The sequence below is a fragment of the Choloepus didactylus genome, chromosome 9, assembly GCF_015220235.1.
Source record: "Choloepus didactylus isolate mChoDid1 chromosome 9, mChoDid1.pri, whole genome shotgun sequence".
Lineage (NCBI taxonomy): Eukaryota > Metazoa > Chordata > Mammalia > Pilosa > Megalonychidae > Choloepus > Choloepus didactylus.
In genome coordinates this window covers 57,643,802-57,666,952 of record NC_051315.1, presented here as the reverse complement: position 1 = coordinate 57,666,952, position 23,151 = coordinate 57,643,802, and the positions used below count along the sequence as shown (strand labels likewise).

General features: G+C 37.6%; 1 protein-coding gene across 2 annotated transcripts in view; it reads right to left on the bottom strand.

The window, feature by feature from the left end:
* Positions 1-23,151, bottom strand: part of CERS6 (ceramide synthase 6) — a 357,725-nt gene that overhangs the window by 238,479 nt on the left and 96,095 nt on the right. For both annotated transcript variants that reach the window (XM_037849819.1, XM_037849820.1), the window contains exon 2: positions 6,653-6,758. In XM_037849819.1, coding sequence (XP_037705747.1) covers positions 6,653-6,758 — 106 coding nt within the window. The remainder of the gene's footprint in view (positions 1-6,652; positions 6,759-23,151) is intronic.

The window sequence follows — 23,151 nt, the reverse complement described above, 5'->3', positions numbered from 1 at the left end:
TCTACTCTTCACATTTGCAGATAATTATCATTGGACAATTACATGTATAGGTTTTATGAAGTAGATTTCAATAAAAAGCGTGCCCCATTAAAAAAAAAGAAGAAGAAGAAATAGAAGATCTCAACGAATCAATCACTAATAAAGAGACTGAACCAGTAATCCAAAACATCCCAAACAAAAAAAAGCCCAGGACCAGACAGTTTCAAAGGGAAATTCTACCAAACATTCCAAGAAGACTTAACTCCAAATATACTCAAACTCTTCCAAAACAATTGAAAAGGAGGGAAGACTCCCTTATTCTACAAGGCCAACATCAACTTCATACAAATGTCAGATAAAGATACCAAAAGAAAAGAAAACTACAAACCAATATCTCTTATGATTATAATGTAAAAATCCTCTACAAAATCCAACAGCTTATTAAAATAATTATGTACCATGATCAAATGGGACTTATCCCTGGTAGGTCAGGTTGGTTCAACATAAGAAAATCAATTAATTTAATACACCACATTAACAGAATGAAGGAAAGAATAAAACACATGATCATCTCAATTGATGCGGAAAAGGCATCTGACCAAACACAGAACTACTTCTCAATAAAAACATGGAGAACACTAGGAGTGGAAGGAAACTTCCTCAACATAATAAAGGGCATATGCAAAAGCCCACAGCTAACATCCTACTTAATTGTTAAAAACTGAAAGTTTTCCCTATGAGATCATGAACAAGTGAAGGATGCCCATTCTCACCACTGTTATTCAACATTGTACTGGAAGTATTTGACAGAGCAATTAGGCAAGGCAAAGAAATAAAATGTATCCAAATTGGAAAGAAAGAAGTAAATTTTTCCCTATTTGTAGGTAATATTATCCTATATACAGAAAATCCTGAGCAATCCACAACAAAGTTCCTAAACCTAATAAATGGATTCAGCAAAGTGGCAGGGTACAAGATCAACACCCAAAAATCATCAGTGTTTCTATACACAAGCAATTAACAATTGGAAGAAGAAATCAAGAAAAAAATTCCATTTAAAAGAGCAACTAAAAGAATCAAATATCTAGGAATAAATCTAACCAAGAATGCAAAGGATTGTATGAAACATTGCTAAAAGAAATTAAAGAAGGCCTATATATACAGAATAATATTCTGTGTTCATGAATTGGAAGACTAAATATCATTAAGATGTTAATCCTACCCTAAGCAATGTACAGATTCTATTCAATCCCAATAACAATTCCAACAACCTTCTTTGCAGAAATGGAAAAGCCAATCATCAAATTTAAATGGAAGGGTAAGGGTCCTCAAATAGCTAAAGCCATGTTGAAAAAGAGGAATGAAGTTGGAGGACTCATACGTCCCAATCTTAAAACTGATTACAAAGCACAGTAATCAAACAGCATGGTGCCTGCACACAGACAGATATATAGACCAATGGAATTGAACTGTGAGCTCAGAAATGAACCCTCACCTTTATGGCCAACTAATTTTTGATATGGTGGCAAAACCACTCAATAAGGAAATAACAGTCTCTTCAACAAATGCTGCTGAGAAAACTAGATCTCCATTTGAAAAAAAAGAGGACCCACACCACACACCAAATACAAAAAATCAACTCAAAATGGATCAAATTCCTTTATATAAGACGTAGAACTATCAAACTCCTAGAAGAAAAAGTAGGGAAGCATCTTCAGGACCTTGTGTTAGGCAGTGATTTCTTAGACTTTTCACTGAAAGCACAAGCAACAGAAGAAAAATTAGATAAATGGAACCTCATCAAAATGAAAAACTTTTATTACTCAAAGGACTTCATCACAAAAGTAAAACAACAATCTACATTATGGGAGAAAACGTTTGGAAACCACATATCTGATAAAGGTTTAATATCCAGAATATATATAGAAATCTTTCAACTTAACAACAGAAAGATAAACAATCCAATGTAAAAATGGGCAAAAGACTTGAACAGACATCTCTTCAAAGGTTGGCCAGAAAGTACATGAAAAGATGCTTAACATCATTAACCATCAGGAAAATGCGAATCAAAACCACAATGAGATACTATTTCACACCCACTAGAATGGCTATTATTAAAAAAACACACACACAACAGAAAATTACAAGTGTTGGAGAGGATGTGGAGAAATAGCAACACTCATTCATTGCTATTGGCAATATAAAATGCTGCAGCTGCAGCTGCTGTGGAAAACAGTTTTGCAGTTCCTCAGAAAGTGAAGTATAAGCATATAGATTACATGGTGTGAGTATGTGATTGTGAAAACCTTGTGGCATACACTCCCTTTATCCCATGTATGGACAGATGAGTAGAAAAATGGGGACAAAAATTAAATTAGTAATAAGGGGGAGACAGGGGTATGGGATGTTTGTGTGTTCTTTTTTACTTGTATTTTTCTTATTATTATTATTATTATTTTCTGGAATAATGAAAATATTCAAAAATTGTGCTGATGAATACACAACTATATAATGGTATTGTGAACAACTGTACACTGTATGACTGTATGGTATGTGAATATATCTCACTAAAAATGAAAAAAAGGACCATAAAAATATTAAATTCTAGTTATAATATGTATGTGACCATTTAACATAAATGGTGGAAATATGAGTGCCCAGTGTACAGTTCTTTCAACTTTTCTTTATATTTGAAATTTTTCAAAATAAAATGTTGGGGAAATTTTTTTTTAAATATCTAGAATCAGATATCCTCCAGAGCAGGCATCCTGGTTGCAAAACCATTTTATTACCTTTATAGGGGAAATTTCTCCAGTAACCATAACAACCATAAAGCAAGGGAAATAAAACCATTTCATAATTCCTAAAGGAATACACAAAATTTCAGTAGAAACTCATTTTATTTTTCAATTAGAATATTGTATGTTTCATGTATTTGCAGTACAAAGTAAAAACAAATATATAAGATCACATTTAAAAATGAACCTGAGGCAGAATGCTATCCTCCATCTTTCCTAGCTGGGAAGACAGGTGAGGGCAGGGCGAAGGGCCAACATGGGAGGCTGAAGCCTCCAGAGAGCAGCAACATGGGGGGCTATTACCTCCTCAGGCCTGAAGGAGCAAGGAAGGAAAACAGTCTGGTAGGACCTGGAGTCACAGAAGAGGGGTCACTGGCCAAGGGTGTGGCTATAGGAGGGAGGAAGGTGTGAAACTCTCTCTCCTCCCACTTTCCCATCTCGTGCCAGAATCTCCCACTAGGCAGCCCCAATAGCAGGCAAGGGCACCTGGGAGGGTCAGCTCCCAGGCACAGAGCAGGGCAGAGAGGGGTGGAGGCTGGATCTGGAGGAGCAAATGGATAAAAACCAGCATACAGCATTACTTCCATTTTCATCAGCCTGTAAAATGCCCAGGTAAAAGATGGAGCAACCGAAGCTCAGAGTTTCAGTGATTTGCCCGCATCAGTAAGTGGTGGCGAAGGTGGGGAAGCAGACCCAGCAGTCTGGCTCAGAGCCCATTGTCTGAGGCCCTCTGAAGAGAAGTCTCCCCGAGGCCCTGCCCCTTCTTCCCATCACACCTGGGAGACCCAAGCCCTGGATACTGCCTGTGTCTATTATCTCCCCAGTGCCAAGCCGAGGGGAGCCCAGAGTCTCACTCTCGGGCTGGCTTTCTAAGAACATAATTTCAACATGTTGCCACACACTCTAGAGTACCACAGGCTTGATTTGGATTTCATCCTTCACAGCTTGATATGTTGCAAGGAACTGCTGTCTTCCCAGGAGGATGCTTTGCATGTAATTCTCTCTTGCCATCCTTGTCACCTTGTTGAAGAGCCAGCATTGGCAAAGGTGACACTGGGCACTGCCCCCCAGTGGGTACCAGCCTATGGAATACAATAAAATATCCACAAGCCTATACTGATACAAATAAAAACAAACAAACAAACAAACAAATAAATAAGAGAGAAGTGGATGCTTTGCCTTCCAATTAATAAATGTAGAAGGGATGATGGAATTAGAAAATCACCATTTGGCAAACATCACAGTAATAACTGTGCCAGACAAGAAATATCAGTGGATGCTCAAATGAGTGGGGGAAAGTAGGTGTGCCAGTTTGGATTTATTATGGCCCCCAAAACACCATGTTCTTTGATGCAATCTTGGGGGGCAGATGTATTAGTGTTGATTAGATTGGAATCCTTTGATTGAGTGTTTCCACGGAGATGTAACTCAATCAACTGTGAGTAAAACATTTGATTGGATAATTTCCATGGAGGTGCTACCCTACCCATTCAGGGTGGGCATTAATTGGATCACTAGAGTCGTATAAAGGAATTCACAGACAGAAGGATCTTAGAGCAACTGAGAGTGACATCTTGAAGAGGAGCTGCAGCTAAGAGAGGACAGTACGCCCCAAGAACAACATTTTAGAGAATGCCACTTTGAAACAACGACTTGGGAGCAAGCAGACTCCAGCCACGTGTCTTCACAGCTAACAGAGGTTTTCTGGATGCCAGTGGCCTTTCTCCAGTGAAGGTACCCTATTGTTGATGCCTTACCTTGGACACTTTGTGGCCTTAAGACCGTAACTTTGTAACCAAAGAAACCCCCTTTATAAAAGCCAATCCATTTCTGGTGTTTTGCAAAATGGCAGCATTAGCAAACCAGAACAGTAGGAAAAACAAATTATTTGCATATTTTCAAGGTATTATCCCACAGATAATTAATTTCAAACGGAAAAGGTTTACCGTGGAGGAACATGGCAATACTACCTGAACCAAATGATCAATCAGCATCACCACTAATGAGACATACTGGCTTCACGCACCTTCTGACATGGTGTCCTGAGAAGGGCACATTATCACTTCTGTACATTTCCTACCAAAATGCATGACCTGAATTCAATCATGAGGAAACATCAGACAATCCCAAATTGAGGGATAGTCTCAAAAATAACTGCCTACAACTCTTCTAAAGGGTCAAGGTCATGAAAGACAAAGCAGGCTGAGGAACTCTCCCAGATTGGAGGAGATAAAGGAGACCCCTAATTGCAATGTGGAGTATCCTGGACCAAAAAATAAAAAGGGCATTAGTGGTCAATTGGCAAAATTTGAAAATGTATGTAGATTAGTTAATAACATTGTATCAATGTTACTTTCCTGGCATTGATCATTAAACAAAGGTTATGTGAGATGTTAAAGATAGGAAATGCTGGGCAAAGAATATAAGAGAAACCTCTGTACTGATTTTGTTTCATTTTTGTAATTATTTGGAAATAAGAAGTTTAATTAAAAATTCAAAAAAATGAACCTGATAACTCCCTACACATGTTTGTTTTTTTTTTTAATTAGAGGGAATAAGGTGTTTTGCTACAGTAAATTGATAAGCTAAATGAAAATGCAAATTTTCCTTAATATTTTCTTCCTTTAAATACCACAGGAAATATGTCCGTTCAGTTGGAACTTAGCAGTCTAAAATCCTCCCACAAAACTACCAAAAGAGCTTTTCCTAAAATTTCACTAATTCTTCTTTTCTTATAGTAGAGATATAGAAATCATCTGGTCCTTTCTTATACTTTTCCAGGAAAAGTATCTTTTTAAAAGGATGGGGGGTGATTTCTAGAGAATCTTGGCAGAAATAAAGACCAAATAATAAACAGAAGTGTTTGGATACTTAATATTTTGAAGACAAAAGGCAAGTAGTATAAATGATGAGTAACACAAATATCAAAAAAGGAACAAAACGTGTTAACAGTGTTTAATTGCATCTTAGAGGCCTGAATAACTATTCCAGAAAAAAACGAAAGAGGAAAAATGAGCTACTTAATAAATGAACACACAACAGTTCTTGTAGAATATTAGACTTCTAATCTTTTCTTCTTTCTTTCCCAGGCAAGACCATCTCACCAAATATAAAGATATATGGGCTCTCCGTTGCTTTATTTTCTTATGACCTTAGGGTGAGGGTTTCTAACTTCTACATTTGTCCTCCCCTCCTTGTTCTTATGGAGATACCAACTTGCGGTGGGGACAGGGGAGGGATCTTTCCCTAGCCCTCCTCCCTCTCCTCAGCTGCTCTCTCACCCCACTCCCAGTTTGAACTTTAATTCCCACTAGATTGATTATACCCTCTCTTTTTCCCTACAGCGAACCAATCTCTTCATTTATAACTCTGTTGATCCTCATCCTTCATTCCTTCATGTTGCAACTCTGCTCTATTCAATTATTCCTTTTTTTTTTTTTTTTGGTTCACATTTCCTATTTGTCACAACTGGAATATATGGACAATGCAGTAATTAAAAGGGCATTTTTTCACACAAACGTAAATTGTATTCCTCAGCTTCTAGCTCCACAAAGTCCCACACGGTCCTTGTAGGTATGCTTCACATAATGTGAGATTAAAAGAGGCACAGAGTTAGACGAAACAATATCTAATCTCGACTATTCTTCACAGACAAGCTTCTAAAAACCAACCTGAGAGTAAACCAATACGTCTCAAACATACTCATATTTATTCAGTTTCTACCATACTGTTCTCATCTCATCTTTTTGAGTGTTCACTTTCCAGCATGAGGCCAGGCTAAAGCTGGTAACGCAGGAAAGAAGAAAGGGATTGAGAGATTTCAGATTGAGAACAGTGGTCAGGACAGTTCATTCCCCAGGAAAGCACAATCCTACCTTTGTAATTGCCGTGAAGACCTTTTCCAGAATGGCATTTGGCTGGGCAATTTGTGGTCCATTGGCCTGAATATTGAGGGCTATGGCACATGGTTTGGCTACAAATCTAAAAATTAAAAAAAAAAAAAAAAGTAGAAGTTCAGAAGATATTCTTTCTATAGTTGTTCTTAATGCCACTACTATGTTACTCAATTGTCCATGAAAGTGCTGATAGGCTTCTATGGGTGTTCACTGTCAACACTCAGCAGTTGGTAACTATAAAGCAGGTTTAACTTTTTTTCCTCCTTTAGTCCCCCACCAGAAAAAGTGAAAAAGAAATCCTCTTAAAATATTAAACCCCTAATCCTCAAGTTTAATGTGACTAACACATAGAAAGAATATCAAATGACAAACGTATGTGCATAAGTGAGATATGCAAATAAAACAAACCATGACTTTAAAATGATATCATTTATATTTTCTTACTACCCCTGACCAGCAATAACCATGTTATATTTTTACTATGAGAAAATGCTTATGAAGTATCTGATGATACACACAGAGAGAGTGCTTTTGATCACCTCTAGTCATAAACTTGGCCATTTTTTGTTTGTATAATCAAAGCATGCTAAATTCAGCCCTGATTTCTTGTGGCTTATTTAAATTCTCTGCTTTTTGGTTACATGCTTCTTTTTCATAAGGTATAATTAAGGATATAAAATGACCTGATGTCCCAGAGAAGTTGAAAATCTGAAGTGTTTATGAGCAACGGCAGAACTGTTTTTATCATAAGTGAATGACTATGTTGATAAAAATGGAAATACTGAGCTTCATCCTGGATTGTATCTGATGTGTGAATGAGGCAGAAAATGAGCACAGGCAGAATAAGTGCGACCCCAAAGCTATGGTGTGTAGGGACCTAAAACTCTGTCAAAAAAAAAAAAAAAGGCATTTACAATTTTGAGTTGTTTTAGACTGCAATTGAATGTTGAAGAAACAAGGTTCTGTAAATATTCCTTTTCAGTAGTGACAACAAATACTGTCTACTAATACAAAATAATGTAACGTATCATATAAAAGTATTACCCAAGTTAATTTAATGTTGGCCAAAGGCAACAACTGATAAATATACAAAACACATCATGAGTAAATCTTAGCTTCTTTAATAATGGTCAACAAGATTAAAGAACAATAGACAAGGAATTGTTTTTTAAGTGGGACTAAAGAAGTTTTCATGCACAGTGTTACAAAATACCCTATTGGGACCTATTTCAAATGAAAGAGAAGAAATTCATCCAAACAGGAGAATGAAACATTGTACATGAGCAAGCCTAAATCAGAAAAGATATGCACAGAGAACACAATACCTATTACACTGGGCATTCTGGAACAAAGACAGAATAATCATGCTTTCATACAAATATCCTAGAAACCAGGATTTTCCCCAAAACTTTTGCATTCTCAATTCTTAATGTAAAATTTTCTAAGACATATTTATCTAAGTCCCTACGTGCTTGCAGAGAAGTATAATCTTTCCTTCCTGACTCTGGGTCATTGCCCTGAACAGCAATCGAGACACTGTGATGAAGTTCTATTGGTGAAAGAAATGTGCTTAATGGGTAAGAGTTAACTGAGGAGTATCCAGAACTTGTTTCCCTGACAACCCTCCCTGCTTTGTGGTTATCTGCTTCTTCAACATAAGGTATAATGAGTGAAATACATGAGGTCCAGCAAAATTAACATGGTATAAAGGCCCAAATCACCGTCTTCCAATAGTGTCCTCCTCCTCTTCCCTGCAAGATTCCCCTCCAACCCTCTTCCTCATCTCTCCTGTTCCCACAACCTCTGCAACACTGTGGTTAAACTCCCTTTTGGTATTTGTCATCATCATCCTCGTAACATCCTGTTGGTCTAATACACGGTCTTCTTCCTTCTAAATAGTGAACAGTCTAAATGCAGAGACTGCTCATTTCATTCTTGTATACCTTCTGACAATGCCGGCTATACACAGCAGGGGTCAAGAAATTTGATCAAGTGACTATCTTTAGTAAGTATCTTTTTGCTGTTGCTACATCGTTTTGAGAGCTGTTGACAAGTTAACAGACATACTTTGTGTGACCTGTAACACTGCATGGGTAGGCGGTAGGGGAATCAAGAAATGCATTCAACTGAATCTCTTCGATAGCAGCTTCCTCACCTTTGCAATCATCCTTCAATAACTTACAAAAGCATTCAGAACAAGTTTTTAGCATTTGTTACACAATATCGTTTATATCTACCTCATTCTTCTTTTTAAGCTTCAACCTACTTTTTAAACCTTTATTTGCTTTAAATTTCAAGAACTAATACAATACTAGCTTGAAGAAGGTCTACCCCTTGATCATCAAACTCATTACCAAATAAATATGATGTTCTGTAAACAGATTTTTAAAGCAATGCCCAAAGGACAGGTTGGGAATCATCTTTGCTATGGTCTGGCTGCGGAACCCCATCTGCAGAAATTAACTTCTGTGGTTCTCAATCACCTCATAGTAAAAATTATAATAATGATTATGTACACATACAAAAACATGTATGTTGAAACATAAGGCTATGTAGCCTCTTTATCTAAAATCTCTGATGTGAGCCACGTGCAAGGTTCCATACCATAGCCATTTACACGTCAGGACTTTCCCGAGCCCAGGAACTCACCCAGCTTCAGCTATGCTGTGCAAAGTTGTGTGCATTTAAAAAGCACCCAGCAACAGAGACCAGAAATCAGGACAGGCACTAAAAAGACAAGGGTCATAACATAGAGTTCCAGTTTGTCCTCACAGTCCTGTTATTCCAGCATCAGTATTAATGGCACCACCTTGGACAACAAATCATGGTTACCCTCGTCATCAAGCCCCCAGGTTGCTGCAGTCCACGATAAGTCCACTGCAGCAGTGCAACCAGGGGCTGAGTTCATCCACCCTGGCCTTTTCTTACAGCCCTAACTTGGGAAACTTTCCTGCTCCCCTATCCATCCTAATAGTTCTCCAGAGTGCTGCTCTCACACTTCTCACAGGATAGTTAGTATAAACGTGCATCTCTCTCCCAGGCATGTGTGGGCTCCTTGAGGGCAGGACCAGGATTAGTGAAAGTCTGAATCTCCGAAGCCTGGCACATGGCCACATTTCATCTTCTCCGTGGGAGATGAGGTGGGGTTATCATCTCCCACCGCTTTGTAGAGAGGGCCAAAGAGGTCAGCAGACTCAGCCTCCAGGGCAAGGGAAGCAGAGGATGGCATGCTGCTTTCTCAGGAAGTCAATGCCATAATCAGCTATCCTATTCTGATTTACTGGCCAGGCTAAGACCCAAATACTGAGGATTTGAGAAGAGGGGTGTGTGTCAGGAGTGACAGACAAATTCAACATAAGTTAATGCAATTAAAAGTTGAAGCCCTTTGAAGTTTAAATGGCTTATGGGTGGGTATGCACTAATAAATCAAACCACCTGAATTCTTTGAAAGAAGTTACTGTGTCACAGAATGTTTTTATTTACATGCCTGGCATACTGTGGTCACTCAATGAGTACTGAATGAACGAATTAACAAAAAGCAAATCAGCTAGAATACAGTGGTAGTTGTCCTTATTGTCTTTTCTCATGGGCCTGTATGTTTTAATTCCCTTGAATACTCACATCTAGTCAGGGCCCTCATTTGGGACTCAGATGGAGACTGACTCTTCTGACATGAAAACATGAAAAGCCATTTCTATAATTCCCATTGTCCCTGTGATGTCAAAGCTGTCTCAAAGAGCCCTTGCATTGGCTCCACCAAGCCCTCACTGGCTGTCCTTTTTCCAATTTATCCAGTACAGACAGGCAAACATTTATTTGTATGATATTAAAAATTTCATAAGATGGGCAGAAAAAGTTAAACTCAAATTCCAAATGAATGAAGGAAGAAAAGAAGAAGTAAATACAATTCTGATATGCCTAATAGGTATCCCTGATTACATGAAAATACGGAAACCTTATTAGTGTTTACTCACTGAAGAATTTGTGAATTACCTCTAATTTTTTTTTTCTGAGCACATATTAGACACCAGATAAAACCCATGACACAACTACTACAATTTTATCACCAGCCATCATGGTCAATTAGAGAAAAATTTGATTTTGTTTTTAATGCTGGCTCTAGCACCTTTCATAACAGTTATTTTAAAAGAGAGAGAATCAGAGACAGAGAGAGATGGGGGACAGTGTAAAGCACCACAAATATAATAGTTGAAAGGAAATATGTACTTTCAAACTTTGATGATTATCTCTACCAGGAAATGTTCACCTAATTATTTTTTATTAAAGGCAGCAATACACCTGCAAATGACCAAACATCAATAAAGTACTTTCATGTATATAATATATTTGAAAATAAAATATAAGGAGGTAAGCTTTGAAAAATACTAATCTCAGTTTAAAAGCAGAGAAAATGATAAGACAATTCTATTTTTCAATTCTATTTAACAATATACATTAGTATCTTAAACTTTAATTAAACATGTCTGTGCAAATCACTGAAGTGAACTCTGGGCAGTAATGCAGCAAGAGAGGAGACCAAAAGAAATGAAGTGATCCTTGCACTCAAATTAGTTTATGATCTTGTAAAAGAAATTAATAAAATAAATGAATGAATGAACAAATAAACTTTATTAAGTAATTAGAATATGTCACTGTTCTGATTACTTAATAAATTTAATCCTCTTTGTAGGGGAGCATGGCCACATATTTAGTCCTTTTCAACTGGAGGATTTCATACCTCACTGATAATATCATAGGTCTGTATTCATTTTAGTCTCCAGAATCACTGAGAATCCACTGAACGCCCCATTCATCTTGAACATATCTAATACCTGAGCCCCTATGAGTGCCATTTCCTAAATGATAATGTTAATGATAATGGGTCATACTTGAAGTTTAACAGCTAAAGAAACTGTGATGGTAAGGTTATTTGTCAACTTGGCCAGGTGATGGTGTTCAGGTGTCTGATCAAGCAAGCACTGGCCTAACTGTTACTGCAAGGACATTTGTGGCTGGTTAATAAACCAGAAGGCTGGTTTATTAAATCATCAGCCAATTGGCTGCAGCTGTGACTGATTACATCAACGAAGGGTGTGTCTTCCACAATGAGAGAATTCAATCAGCTGGATTTAATCCATCAGTTGAAGACTTTTAAGCCAGACAGACAAAGGATCTTCACTTCCTCTTCAGCTAGCCAGTGAAGCGTTTCCTAAGGAGTTCATAAGACTTGCCAGTTCGCTGCCTGAGGAGTTCATCGAACACATTCGTTGGAGTTGCCAGTTTGCTGCCTGCCCTACAGAACCTGGACTCGTGCATCCCCACAGTTGCGTGAGATACTTTTATAACTCTTATATTTAGATATCGCTTGTTGATTCTGTTTCCCTTCAGAACCCTAATTAATAGAGAAACTATTTCAATGCGTAACAACCATTAAAACTGTATTGTATAAGATTTCTTTTCAAAAATACTTGGAAGGCTGTGGTGGTGGATACACAAACCTAAATACATGATAAAATTGCATAGAACCAGATCCCCCCATACACATACACACAAATGAATAAAAGCAAAATTGGGGAAATATGAACAAGATCAGTGGATAGTATCAATGCCAATCTCCTGGTTGTGATATACCATTGTGTTGAAAAAATGTTACCACTGAGGAAAACCAGGTAAAGTGTACATGAGATCTCACTGTACTATTTCTTACAACTGCATGTGAATCTATATTATGATAACCATTTCAATTAAAAATATTTGAAAGAGGCTTTCTGCTTTTGATATGAAGGAATGAGCCCCTGACAAACGGATCCTTCATCTTTCAAAAGAATACACCAAAATATACCAAAGCAAAAAAATACAACAACAACAGCAGCAAAAATTACCTGAGGGCCCTGGAGACTGTATAAAAGTACGCATGCTTTGAAGGGGAGTCAAAAGTTGAAGCAAGCAACCAGGAGAGAGTGAGCTTCCTATTTCTTTATTTCATTATATATTTATTTTGCAGCTCTGTCCTGAGATGAAACATAATCGCAGTATCAGGTAAAACTTTAATAGAGAAATACATCCTATTTCTAGCTGTGAGAACCAGGGGAAGGAGCCTTAGAATAGGAGAGAGAGACCAGATAACCATGGAAAGGAAAAAGGCAGAGAAGTGAATTTCTCATTCATTGTATAGCTGACCCCTGAAACATGCATGTGCAGACAAACTGAGAGCAGGTAGAACATAAGGGTTAAAGAACTGAACTGAGATTGGAGTCACTGTCCACCACAGGCATGACAGGCCACAACTTGACTCTAAGTAAATGGCCTGCTAAAACAAAACATCAACACTTTTGAGAGCAATGTAACAGAATCCAGAATGTCCACAATATAACTTTCACAATGTCCAGGATATAATCTAATATGTTGACATACAAAGAGCCAAGAGAAAAGATATGTGAGGAAAAATTCAGTGTATTTGAATAGGTCAATAGAAATCACCCAGTCAAAAAAGAGAAAGAAAAAAATTGAAAAAAATGGACAATCTTTGAGGACCTATGGAACAATTTTGAAGTCTAACATATAGGTAATTGGGGTCTCAGAAGGAATGGAGAAAGAATAGAGAGGAAAAATAAAATATTAGAAGAAATAATAGACGACAACTTCCCAAATCTGGTAAAAGACACAAACATACAGATTCAAGGAATTCAATGAACCTCAAAAAATGATACAATCAAATAGAGGAAAACCTAGACATATCATAATCAAACTGAAAAAAGGAAAAACAAAAATAAAGAGAAAATATTGAAAGTCACCAAGGAAAAATGGCACATAAGCAGAGAACAACAATTTGAAATACAGTGGTTTCTCATCGGAAGTGAATTTCTCATCAGAATCTATGGATGCCAACTGACAATGGAACAACATCTTTAAAGTGCCAAAGCAAAAAACAAACAACAAACAACAAAAATCTTGTAAACCCAAAAGTCTATGTCCAGAAAAATTATCCCATATGTCCCACCCCCAGACTAGTCTGGAAAGAAACCTAATTATGGACAAGTGAAAATTTAAGAAAGAAGGAGTGGAGGGGTAATGAGTAATTTAATTCACTACCTGAATACTAATGTTCTTCATATCCTGATATCTGTCAATAGGTATGTCATGGCTAAAGTTACAGAAATAAAAATTGTAAAACTGATGAGACCATTATAGAGTTGATTTAAAAACAAACATGTGAGTACATGTTTAGGCATACATGTGTGCGCATAGCTGATGAAATGAACATGTATGTGAGTATTCATTCTTCTATCCTAAGACAAAACTGTTGCAACAAATATTAAGTGGAAAAAGACCAGGATGGAAAAAAGGGAAATTATATTTCTTGACATTTACTATGTGCCAAATGCTAGGCAATGTTTTATTCTTTTTTATATTCCAACAAATCCTCTTTGAAGTAAACAGTCCCGTTTTACAGGAATACAATATGAAGCTCAAAGAAGTTTAAAGGTCTGCCCAAGGTCATATAGCTAATACGTAGCTTAGGCAAGATTTAGACCCAGTCAGTTCTAACACAATCTCTAAGTAAAAACAATGTTTTCCTCTCTCTCCAAAAGAAGAACTCCAGAAAAGAATTTCCACTGATTTGGAAGGCATTATTAAAATATTTGTGATATGGTCATACTCTTTCACTCTGGAATTCCACTTTTAGGTATTTATCTCAGGCAATATTTCAAACAAACAAAAAGTCAAGAATGTAAAGATTTTCATGCACCACTGTCTATCATAGGGAAGAAATGGTAACTAGCATAATGATGCACTTTAAAAATGACTTATTGAGCACCTATGATATATCAGCCCCCGTTCTAAGTTTTGATGATACAGCAAGAACAAAGTACCTCTTTTTTATGGCGCTTACATTCTAAAAGGGGGAAAGAGAAAGTAAACAAATAAATAAAGTGGTATATGTTATGCTAGATAGTCAAAAAGTACTATGGAGGAAAAAAAGTTACCTAAGAAGGATAAGGGTGCCAGGATGGGATTGCAATTTTAAATAGACTGGTCAGGGAAGGACCCACGGAGAAGGTAACTTGAGTCCTGGAAGAAGTAAGGAAAAGAGTTAGAAAGATAAGTTGGGGAAGAACATTCTGGAAAGAGGAAGCCAAGGGAATGGCCTTAAGGAAGAAGTGTGACTGAGATGATGAAGGCACATCCAGAAGGCCAGTGGGGCTAGAGTGGAGTTAGTAAGGGTGAGAGTAGTAGCAAGTGGGGTCAGCAGGCAGCCACATCATCAAGCCTTGTAGACCATTTTAAGGATTTTGATTTTTACCCTGAGTGAGGTAGAAAGCCACTGCAGGACTTTGAAAACAAAACTTAAATGATCTGGTTTATATTTCAACAGAATCACTGGCTCCTCTGTTGAGAAGAGCTTGAAGAGGAACAAGTAGGGAACAGCGAGGCCACCTGGGAGGCTACTGCAATCATCCAGGCAAGAGATGACGGCGACTCAAACAGGGCGGTGGAAAAGAGACGGTGAGAGGCAATCAGATCCTGAAACTATTTTAAAGACTGACCCACAGGATTCATTGATGAATGGAATGTGGAGTGAGAAAGTAAGAGAGGAGGAGAGTAACAAAGGATGACTATAAGGTTCTGGCCTGAGCACATGGAAAGATGGAGTTAGGTTTGGGGGTTGGGGTGAAGATGAGGAGTTCAGTTTGGGGTGTGGTAAGTTTGATGTGCCTATTAGACTTAGAAGAGGAGATGTTAAGTAGACAGTTGATATCATAGTCTGGAGTTCAGAGGAGGTTTGGAATAGAGATACAAATTTGGTGTCATCAACATTCAGATAGCATATAAAACCATAATAGAACCAACAAATCACCTTGAGAGTGAATATAAATAAAGAGAGGAGATTCAAGAAATGAACCCTAGGGGGACTCCAATGTTCAATGTTTAAATAAATTATATGTACTTATATTTAAAAAAAAAACACATGAAATATTATATAGCTATTAAAAAGGATATTTACATAAAGTGTATAACATGAAAATTTATAAGGCAGTGTTAATTTTTAAAAGCAGACTATATATATTCTAATGATAATTATAAACTAAAGTACTTAATAGGACAAAAATCTGAAAAATAACAGTTAATATGTTATATCAGGGGAATTTAGCATTGTATTTCTTTCGTGTTTCCTTTGTTATTAGGAAACAATAAAATCTCGGTGGAAAAAGAGTGGTGTAGCTCCTGAAAATATAATGAGCCTAGTAACAATAGAGAATTAGGGACAGGGCCAAGACACTTACAAACAAAGACCAAGAATTCAAGAAATGCTTACCACCCATCAAAATTTTACTGAGTTTTCATTTTTATAATTTTAGTGGATCATAAAAGTAGCATACATTATAGAAAGTGAAGCAGTACCAAAGAGCACTTATAAAAATATTTTAAATCATCAGGAATGCCATCTAAAGATAACCATTATAAACATCTGAACATTTTTCTGCTCACACACACACTCTTTCTCTACCAGATGTTTTTATACTATTTACCATATTTTTAATTAAGCCTAATTACCTCACAAGGTATATAATCTGCTTTATTTTTCTTTTATGACGATTTCCCCAAGAAATAATGCATCCGTTACAATGGAATTTACTTGTAACAAGGGCTTACATTGTTGTGCTTATTTTTTGCTGTTATGAAGGCTCACTCAGGAAACAGTCAGTGGACCCTTTTTATGGCATACAGCTCTGGTCAAAGTTCCAACATGTTTCCACAATACAGATGAATCAAGCAAAGGTGATTTTGAAGGATTAAATTCTTTAAATTGACCACTGAAATAACTCTGTGTTATCACAAACTAACTACCCATTCTCCATCAGCTTTACCTCTGCCACTTGAATTTAGGATCATCCTTGCTAGCTACCATTTCTAAAGCAGTGAAGAAATCAGCCGTAAAGTTTTGAAGAGGGCAATCTATAGATTCTTCTTCTATATCTTGAATCTGAGATACCACCAGAATAGAAATTGTCCTACCTGTGCCTGGAGGTGCCACGGAAATTTTCTATTTCCTCATCTATAGAATAAAAATCATAATCACACTCTATATTCTGTGGGTAATTATTTCTAAATCGTTGGCATCTTGAGACCAGTTGGAAGGGGGCAGAAGTAGGGAGAAAGGGGGAAGAAGGCATGCAAAGAAGTATACAGGAAGATGCAACTTTCTACTTAAGAAAAAAATCTGAATTTCTTCCTAGGTAGCAGAGGATAGTAGAAAGGACAATTCTTTTAGAGCAAATCTATATCCTAGACATATACTCTGAGCATGTTCAATATTTCTGAATTCTAGTTACTACATTTATAAAAATGAAGACCATAAAACCTCCTTTGAAAAATTTGTAGGATTGCAGAATGAATATAAGCTCACATCACAGTGGTCAATATATGGAAGTATTCAATAAGTGGTGGCTATTCTTAAATTTTGATTATAAGAAGCATGCACCTCATACAGCAGAAGGTGCTCTGCTCTGTGCTGGTCAGCGACCTATAATGGGAAACCTGTTATGGGAAGAGAATAAGGATGCACAGACTCGTGAAAGAGCCAGAAAGCGTTAAGAGCTTAGTACATTACTTGGTCCAGCCTCCTTCCTCCAAGCCAGATTTTTCTATTTTAAAAACTCTGGAGATATCATTCAAAAACTTCTTTTGGGCACAGAGCCTCCCTGTACATTTCTTTGCAATTTCCTGTGAATCTATAATTATTTCAAAATAAAAAAAATATTTTAAAAAATCTTCCCTTGGTGTCCTATTTTAGTTTTTTATCATGCTTGACTCAAAATGTTCTTCTTGCATCATTCTTTCTTGCTGAAATGTAAACCCATTTCCTCTTTATTCAGCTCTCTAGGGAGATGGTACGTCAGTAACTCCTCAAATATTTGAAAACGCTTAAGTCATCCTGTATTCTTCAGTCTTTCCAAATAAACAGCCTGTATCCTATAAACTTTTCTTCATTCATCTTAATCTCTTCTAACTTTGAATTTCATTGTTAATTTTTTATGGATTGTTTTCTAAATCTACTCTGTTCTTTAGGGATGTGGAGGAGACCCTCGACAATTGCTGTTTTTGTCAATAAGTCATCCTTGGCAAAAGACTTTTCTGTTGTTAAAGAATTCACAAGTTTTCTAAATATTATATGTAAATCATAAGTAGCTATAATAAAGGGATCTGTCAATCTGGTCCACACTGACTTTATCTGAGATGCAGATCAGAGAATGAAAGGCCATTAGGTGCCATAAATGAAGTGATGGGGTCCCTGGAAAGCCCCAATTGAATGGAGAAATATCAACACTGCCTCTCCTTGCTACGCATCTCCATGATTCTGAAAAAAAAAAAATGCAGACTTTGGATACTTCATCATGAGTTCACTTACTCTAGAAACACAAAATCTGCCATTAAAGGATAAAGGTCATAAAATTCAAAGAAATTGTGATTTTATCTCAGGCAATGAAGAATATGCCCTGTATTTCGCATAAAAGCGGACAAAAAAGGTACTAAAGAATTTATGAGAATAAAAACTCTATAGTGTGTATGTATATATATAAAGACCCTTCTAGTCAGGAAATTCTTCAAGACATTAGCCCTATGATTTATTTGATATGTTCATAGCATTATGATGCCTATGAAATCACCATAAGTATCAACGTATCATTTGGGATTGTACATGTACATATAAGGCTTTATTTTTATTCTGTTCATCTTTGTACACTGAGAATACTACTATCCGGACCTCTTGTTAAAGGATATGACTACACCCTCACAGAATTTGTCACTCTGTCAGCTATGCCTCTTTACCTCATTGGCTGCAATTTTGGCAACTACGTCTCTATCTGCTGCATCCAGCATAGTCTGCCAGCTTTTGACACATTGCACACATCAAGAGCTCGGCCAGAGTGTCTCCGAGTTCCCTCTAACAGCACCCCTACGGCACTCTTACAAATGCCCTCCCGTCACTGTCTTCATGCAGCTCACCCAGTGATGGGGTCTAGCATCATTTGTCATTCCTCTTCCTCAATGACCACCTAGGCAAGCAGAGTGGCAAGAAGCACGCCTCCAAGGCCTGTGGATAGACGCTCTCACAAGATATCTCACAAGACTCGTTACTGGTGACTTTATCTCAACATCTTAAAATTGGCCCTGAAGCTAAACATTGTGTGTGGGGGGGGGGTTGCTCCAAGCCTTCTTGTGATGCATTAATCCTTTAATTCCAATACAGTTGCCAGGCACCTAACAATGTGCCAAGCACTTTTACGCTTTATCTCCATCAATCCTCATAATGTCCCCAAGGGATAAGCACACAGATTTTATTACTGCTGTTTTCCACATGAGGAAAAGACTCCAATGTTTCCATGACTTGAACTAAAGACTGATGGGGGGGGGGGGGGCATGCCAATATAGACCCCCACTATTCTGATGCCAAGAACTCTGCTCTTCCAATGTTTCTGACTGCTTTTAGTAGGTTTCACATGCTCATGGGTATGTGAACATTCTTTTAGGCCTACATTTCAATACCATAAGGACTGTCTACCGAAGCCTCAAAACCACAAAGCGTGGTCATCAGACAATGGTTCCTGGTTTTACTCCTGATCTACCACAAAGATGCCTGGCTGGCTGTGGAGCATAACCAGGAAAGTGCCCTTTAGTTTAATGGCAGATTACTAATAACACAATGACTTTATGGGACAGCAAAGCAGAGTCAGCAACTCCAGAAGGAGAGTTTCATTAATATTCATAGTCTATCTATATGGTAAAACTCCCCCAAAAGAATCTAAAAGATGAATACCAATTTTAACACCAACTATCTATCATGGGTCTGTTTCACAATGAAGGATGACTGTGTAAAACAGAATGAGACAGAATGGAGGCAGTTTCCTTCATCTTGACAGTAACGGAGAATAATTGGGAAAGCTGACACTTAACTTGAGCAATATCAGTTTTCTCTTGTATCAAACAATTAAGGTCAAATGTGACAGCACACCTTATGCCCTGAGCACAACACCAGGGCACGGTGAGTCCTCAGTGGTGCTCGTCATCGCCCCCACCCCTCTTCCTTACTGAACCCATTAACCTGAAAGGCTCCTGGGGTTTCAGCAAACTCCTTTAGATGCACAGAGAGAAAATCTAAACGTGCCAATATAATATTTATTTGATCATCTCAATGGTTTACTTTAATTCAAGGCTTTATGGTTTCTATAAATACCCTTAATTCTCTTAACTTCATTTGACCTTGTAATACCAACTTAGTTGTTAGTATTACTCAAGACTTAGGGGTGAGGAAACTGAGGTCCAGGAAGAGTGTCATTCACGAACCCGGAGGCAAAGCTGCTACCAGAACACTCAGCTTCTCTAGTCTGCTGCTCTTTCCTACTCTTTTCTTGTATTATACATGCTATCCCAGGATTGGATTGCACTGTGGAAATGTGAATATAAATTGTTTGCAAATCCCTCATGTTCTTCTACCATTTCTGTCCAACATCTTTATATCACTAATGGGCACTGTGTGTTTAGGGAAGAGTGTGTTCATGCCAAATGTCAGCATAACTCAGAATTATTCTCTTTTTTTTTTTTTTTAAGTATATCAGTGAGGGTCTATCTAGGAAAACAAAAATTACAGTTATTTTAACAGAGAGGATTTAGTATAAGGAACTAGTTGAATTGGCATTGGGGTACTAAAAGACACAAAGGAAACCCTGAGGTGTCACAGAGGAAGCTAGAGCAAGAAGCAGCCACCACTAAAGGGATAGGAGGACAGAGAACAGGGGGTTGGACAGAGATCCCACAGCCGGACCCAGCCTCTGAGGAGGGGGCAGCCCCCAAGAGGGGATGATGTTTTAAGGGTTATGATGCAGCAGCTGCTTCTGGGAATCTTAGGATAAAGCCAGAAATCAGATTCAACTTCTAGAAAACAAACTACCTCTTGTGGGTAAAGAACTGCTGCTGAGGTGACACTTTCCGGAAAGAAGGCCAACAGGACAAGCATGTCCGTTCTCCATCCTCTAGCCTTGCACTGCCTTCTGGCAGAAACTACAGGGACACAGCTGCAGAGGAGAAATGTGGTTTTCAGCCCCAGTACCACAAGCAAAATTAGAAGAGCAGGTATGGAGCTAAGAGATAATGACTTATTAACCAGCACAGAGTGTTCTTTGCACGTCTAAAATCTTCAATCTGGGGATGCTCCTACCAACTGGGCATCTACCTTCTTTTGATTTTTTGAAGCACAGACTGATACAGAGTTGGCTGGTGACTGCTGGATGACATACTGATTGTCCATAGCATTTCCCCCTCTCCCATTCATAAACTTCTGGTGTCATGCCTCAGGATGTGGGGAACATCTGCATTCCAGAGAACTTGCTGTTCATGTTAGGAAACAGTATTGTATAAGAAGCTAACCAGCTTTGGAGATAAGCTGACCAGGGTACAAGTCCTGTTTGGATCATTTACTAGCTGTCAGATATTGGATTAATTCCTTCACCAACCTGAGTGAATTTCCCTGTCATCCAATAATACCACCTGGACCATATGGCTTTTTGTAAGAATGAAATAAGACATTGGTGTAAAGTGCCTGGCACTTAGGTAGTTAAATTCTGGTTTTCTTACCCTTGTATGAGAAAAAAAAAAACACATCAAAAAAGGTTAAACAGCTATTAATAATCAGCTTTCCTTTTTTGGGATCTTCATCTGATACTTACAATTGGTCTAAGAACTGCTTGTGATTCTATAAGAATATCCCCTTAGCACCAGAAAACCTAGACCTAAAAAAGCAATGTTAAGTTCACAAGATTAGAATCAAAAAGCAGCTCAAATAAGAGGTGGAGAGGAAACTCTGAAGTCAGCCAAGGTAAATTACAGCTTACTCACAAAGTGTAAAGAAGAAAAAACAGAATAAAACATTCACTTGGCTCTTAACAAGAAAACACGCATTTTGCCATGAAAGACTTCTAATTTTCTTAATGCAACCTTGCATGATCCAAGCAATGGATACAGATCCATGTTATTTTTAGAGGATCAATATTCTGTTGATTTATTATAATAATCCTTTCATTGCCACAACCCCCATGGAATCACTGGAAAGCACACTGGACATACTAGTATTAAATCCTCAAAATTCTTAGGAGCATGTATGAAAAATAATCAAATTGCAAGTAAGCCTCAGAGTGGAATTAAATAAAAGAACACGACAGTCGTTCCCATATAAAACTGGGTAATGAAATCAATCAATAAGACCTTATCCTGAGGGGCAAAAGCTTATAAAATGAGTTAAATGAGTTCGAAGACCTGGAGAAAAGGGTCATAAAGTTTTAGTAATGATGGTGTGATAATTGTACAATATTTAAAAACAGCTATGATGCTCTAAATTTTGTCTTCAGGTAAAATGTCTACAAAGATATAGTTTAGAAACAGAATATAATATAATAAAATATATTTAATATTACATAACATATTTATAACATATATATAAAATCTCATAACTCAGAAAAGAGCAAAACTGTCATCTTTCTCATTCTAGAGGCCAAATGTCAACAAACAGGAGCCACATCACTAAGTGTTTAACAGCCCCATCAATGATTGGGCTTATGGGCAACCCAATCTCCTGAGTGCTATATCAACAATATTATTGTTTATCCTTTTATTACATGGATTTTTTTTTCCTTATAAAAATACCAATCTTTGAAAGGTCACTTGGGTCTCTCCATTCTTCCTCCCCTCCAAGTCTCTAGTCTTACTTCATGTTAAGCACAGTACGGAATAATGTTGGAATATGTGGTTGGGGACCTGAGAGAAAGTCAAGACTTAGCTCCATCTCTTTCCTAATTTTGACTTCTTTTCATTATTTTCTTTCCTTAAAGAAAAATTAGTTCAATCCTGCTATAATTGGACCAAAAATAACTTGGTATGGTTTATTAACAATCATTCAAAATGACGCTAATGTAAATGACCAGCATTAAAATCCCACCAAAGTTCATTAAACTGCCTGATATTATCACATTACATTAAGAAAACTGGGCTTGTGACTTGAGGTCTTTTGGGACTTCCAGAATCTGCATCCACAGATTACAAACAATAAGAGCATACATGAATTCAAAGTTCAATTTCAAATACAGTCAAGGAGTGTGTGCTGGTTTGAATGTATTATATCCCCCAGAAAAAGCCATATTCTTTGATGCAATCTTGTTGGGCAGACATAATAGTGGGGATTAAGTTGGAACGTTTGGATTAGGTTGTTTGCATGGAGATGCGCCCCACCCAACTGTAGATGATAACTGATGGGATATTTCCATGGAGGCGTGGCCCCACCCATTCAGGGTGGGCCTTGATCAGTGGAGCCATATAAATTAGCTGACTCAAAGAGAAGGAACTCAGTGCAGCTGTGAGTGACGTTTTGAAGAGGAGCAAGCTTGCTAGAGAGGAACGTCCTGGGAGAAAGCCATTTTGAAACC